Below are 4,462 nucleotides of genomic sequence, written 5' to 3' on the forward strand. Positions count from 1 at the left end.
AACAGGTAAAGTAAAGGCGTGGCCTGGACGGCCATTTTGGCAGGTACAGAGTTCAGCAGTGTCTTATAACATAAAACAATAATTTTCCTGATCAAACATGCTTTTAAATATATACGGGTGACGACAGCGGACACCTACGTTTTTCGCGTGTAACAACGTGTCAGACGTCACCTTTAAGTGCGGGTGAAAATGCCTCCGCTTTCAAGCGAAAAAGGGCCTAAAAGGTGGCGACATTAAGCAATACCCGAGGAGAAACATGCTGTTTTAAAGCTGCTTGTTATTTGTCCCACAACACTGGTCCGTGGTGCATTATTTATAATTCTGCAGCATGTCGCGGAAGGAAAAAAATAAAGAAAAAAATTGGTTGATATTTTGTTTTTTAATAACTTTTCTTCTCAAATTTTTCTGCTATTTTCTCTGAGTTGTTTGGTAGCAGTATGTAGGAGATTCCCAACAAAATAACTGCCGTATCCAGTCATCATCGTGTTTTTTTGTTTTTTTTTCTTAAATCAGGTTTGGCCCCGGGGACCAGTCCAATTCATTGAAGCACAGAGAACCAACAGTCTCCCCCCATGCTGCGTGCACAAGATTGACCCATTGCATCAGCTTGAAGTGCAGCAGACAGAGCTAACTGAGGAGCTGAGGGCCTAAGAGAAAAGTGTTGGAGAGTCTAATGAGGAAATGCACACACACACAACAATCATAAAGAGTCTACTGTTAAAACTGAGTGGAATCTTAAAGGTTAAGCAGATACATCGATCCGCTCAGATATGAAAATGATGATTAGGAATATCACCACCACAGCTGGAAAGATCCCCAGTGACACCACAGGCATGTTATGTGATACTTCATTATAGAGAAGCATATTTTTACTCTGTTTGATAGAATAGAAATTTGGACGGGGGGTAAAATGTTTTCACAGACACATCCTCCCTAGTTATAACTGCTGTTGAGGAATAAAGATTTTCAGGCTCAAATGTGGGCCAACGTTTGTCCTGTGGGACAAACGGCTTTGCTGATAAATCAGACTGATGAAATCTTTCCTACCTCGGCCTTCCGCTGACTGTCAGCTGCAAACCAGGGCAAACTATATGTGGTTCAATGTTTGTTTTTTGTTTTTGCATGGGGGAAGTGGGCGAGGGGGAGGGGGGTGTAAGGGGGCAATTGTTTGGAGAGAGGAAGAGAAACCTCAGAACCTCACGCTGTCTGATGTTGCTGCTACGCAATAAGTGTGAGTGAAATGAGACGTCCTTAAGGCCAACGGACCTGCAGGGTCATTGAAATTCTTCCCATTAATTATGAGTCCATCAATAACTTAGCACTCTGAAAGGATCTACATGATATATTAGAATAGATTTTAATGTTTAAACGCTTTCGCTGAAGAACAAGAAAAAAGAAAAACTGTATTTATTCAATTTACCCTGTTCAGCATTTTCCGATACTACATTTAGTTCTGTTTGCTATTTATTCACTAGCAAAGTGAGTTGGCTAAAGGTACCTCTCTCTAGATTAATATTTGACAGCATGGGCTTCAAATTGCTACCTTTGGAGATAAGTCTGGAGGAAAGTGAAGTGCAGAGAGAACAGGTGAGACATAATATGACCAGCTAAAGCCTATAACTGTTTTAATTTTATTTAAACTTTTGGAACATTAATACAAATAAACACATAATGATGTACTGATGACTTTATAAATCTAACAATATAGGAATTGAAACTGTCTGTATATATCCCGATCATAAACAACATCTATTTGTCAGAATTTATTGGAAAAGAACCTTTTACATTAAATTTGGACTGAACATGATTATAAGTTGGGTAACAACACACTTTCCGCTTTCAGTGCAAAAGTCCTACACATGGGAAATATAAGGCAAAGAACTGTCTAGAAAGATTAAAAACTATACAAACACAGTTTAAAGAGAAAGTTTTGCACAGTTTACATTGACATAATCTATAGGAAGGCCTACAAGGGTATACAAAACACATTGGTGTTGGTCCCAGTATAGATTACTATTGGCTAGTACAATAATCCTTCATACTTTACCTTGGTTGTCCTAACGTGGAGGAGGTGTAAAGGATAAAGAACAACCAAAACTTTCTCAGAATCTCCGCAGTCATTCATTCGTCCATTGTGTACAGCTGAATGGCTACAATTATAGTATAGGCAGCACAGGCTATGATTATAATAAAGATTTGACAGTTATCTCGGTCTCCTCTGCTCCATCCCGTTGGGCAGAAATCCTGCAATGATCGGGACTGGCCATATGAGAGCAGCAACGCTCCACACGATGATGACCAAAGTCATGAAGCAAGCCACAAGTGTCGACTCGATGGGCTTTCTGTTCAGCCTCCAACTTTTGTCCCCCTTCAGCTCGTCGAGGCTGAAATCCACGCAGCAGAAAGTGACCTGATCCCCGGTCTGCTGGCCCCTCAGTCTGCCCTGACCAAACCTCCGGTACCGGGACATCCCGCATCCAACGCACAGTCTCAACTCCTGCTGACCTCCGGTGACCCCGAGGTGCTCGATGACCACGGGCGAGATGGCCCGGTTGAAAGCCGCGGAGAAGAAAGCCCTGCCGTGGTTGTTGGTGGTGTAGATGAGCACATCACACTGGAAGCTGCTGTCCCAGCGGGCCTCCAGCGAGGTGGGCAGGAGTCTGTGGACGCTCACGTTGCACTGGAACTGAGTGGGACCGATAGTCTGCAGGGGGGAGGCGTCGGGCGAGGCTTCGCTCTCCTCCACGGACCTCTTGGAGAAGCGCACGTCCACCTCCAAGTTGGCCAGGAACCTGTTGGAGGAGTTTATGGGCGGCAGTAGGAGGTCTTCGTCGCTCCAGCTTTGGCATGGCGGGAGAAGCGCCGCCACCGCGGTCAGAGCCAGCAGGAGAGTCGGGGAATTGTTCAGCATGGCACAGGGCGCGTCTCTTCTGCTCGCATGGTGCTGTGACGATACGCAGGCGACAGGCAAGATGTGCAGTTGTTTGGAAATACGAGTGATTTCTTCAATCTCAGCTCCCAACAGGAAAAATAAATTCCAATAGAGAGGTCCGCAGTCTGTCAAATGGGCGCATCCCCCTCGCTTTTGAGATTTTCCTCTCTCTTGTTCTCCAAATGCTCCCTGTTTGTGCTGAGCAGGAGCAGCAGACTGTGCGCTCTGAGCTCTCAGCTCCGCTCCTGCTCCGTCACTTCAGGTGTGAGCACTGAGCACCAAAACACAGGGGAGTGGTGAGGAGAGAGCCATCAGTGCGCAGGGACGCATGCACAGCGCACAGCGTTCAGTCAGTAGTCCTGTAAAGTACAAGCTTAATAAAACTCCCTATTTCCACAATATAAGAATTTAATTCCTGCAGTTTTGGAGTTAACAGATGGTAGAAAGACCGTCTTGGTTTGCTATTAAAGTCATTTAAATTTGCGATTTAAATGACTTCTGTCCTCGCATTTCTCACTGAAAAGGCAAAAAATATTATTCACGTGCATGGTAATTAAACTCTTCAATGCATTTTTTAAATTTTCTTACTTCACTCAGTTTGCTTCTCTGAAGGTAACTCGTGGATAAATGAGCAGGGCCAGAGCCAGCTTTTTAGAAAAAGAAAGGTCCCAAGTTCCAGAAACTTTTTGTTTCCAGGATATACTTCTGACCAACAGTAGCACCTTTATTCTGCATTACAGCCTGAACCCCTTTATACAAACTTTCTAGTTATTTCTCCAGGGATAGTCTTGAGGAATACTTATCCAGGCTTATTGAAAGACATTTCAAAGCTCTTCTGTTGGATGTTGGCTGCCTTTTGCTCCGTGTTCTGTCAAGATGATCCCACACTGCTTCAGTAATGTAGATTCTCACACTATGGGGAGAATTCTTCACTCCATTAGACTTGGTGACACTGATTTTTCAGTCCAGTTATTGGGCCATTTGGCATACCTCAGCCTCTCCTCCCTGTTTCCTTTCATTAAAAATGACTTCTTGACAGCCACACCACCAGCTGACAAAACTCTAGTTTCTAGAACAATGCAGGAACATTGCTCATTAGAAGATATAACATTCCCTGTGGCTGTCACATGGCTCAACAGGAAACGTCAGTATCAGTTACATATTTTGGTCCGCATAATGTTCTCTGAAAGCCCATAATGTGGGGACCCTTTGTGCAACCTTTACAGAACATCCACCATCTGTTTGTATTAACGTTGTTCTTTGGTTGGAGGAATGTCCCCAAAAGTTTGTTTTGATTGCCATAAAATGATCAGAAAATATCTCTTTAAAGCCTTTAAATCATGCACTATCCCAGTGTCAGCTGGTGGTGCTAATCTATATCCATAATTTTTTTCTGTTGACTATCCAAAAGCAGAAAGGTAGCACACACATTAACCTTCAGAATGAAGTTGATTAATCTCGATTACACAATATGTTCAGATGTCAAAAATATATGTATTTTTTCCACATAGAAAGATAAGTGTTACCCCT

General features: G+C 43.3%; 1 protein-coding gene across 1 annotated transcript; it reads right to left on the reverse strand.

Moving 5' to 3' along the window:
* Positions 1-1,621: 1,621 nt before the first annotated feature.
* LOC140315723 (transmembrane protein 158) lies at positions 1,622-3,193 on the reverse strand. The gene has a single exon (XM_072393313.1). The coding sequence runs from the start codon at positions 2,909-2,911 to the stop codon at positions 2,204-2,206; it is 708 nt and encodes a 235-aa protein (XP_072249414.1). The 5' UTR covers positions 2,912-3,193; the 3' UTR covers positions 1,622-2,203.
* Positions 3,194-4,462: the final 1,269 nt, after the last annotated feature.

Source organism: Leuresthes tenuis, unplaced genomic scaffold (assembly GCF_036924035.1).
Source record: "Leuresthes tenuis unplaced genomic scaffold, fLeuTen1.0.hap1 SCAF_10, whole genome shotgun sequence".
Classification (NCBI taxonomy): Eukaryota; Metazoa; Chordata; class Actinopteri; order Atheriniformes; family Atherinopsidae; genus Leuresthes; species Leuresthes tenuis.

Coding starts and splice junctions, on each gene's coding strand:
- LOC140315723 (XM_072393313.1), bottom strand. CDS start 2,911: ATGCTGAACAATTCCCCGACTCTCCTGCTGGCTCTGACCGCGGTGGCG.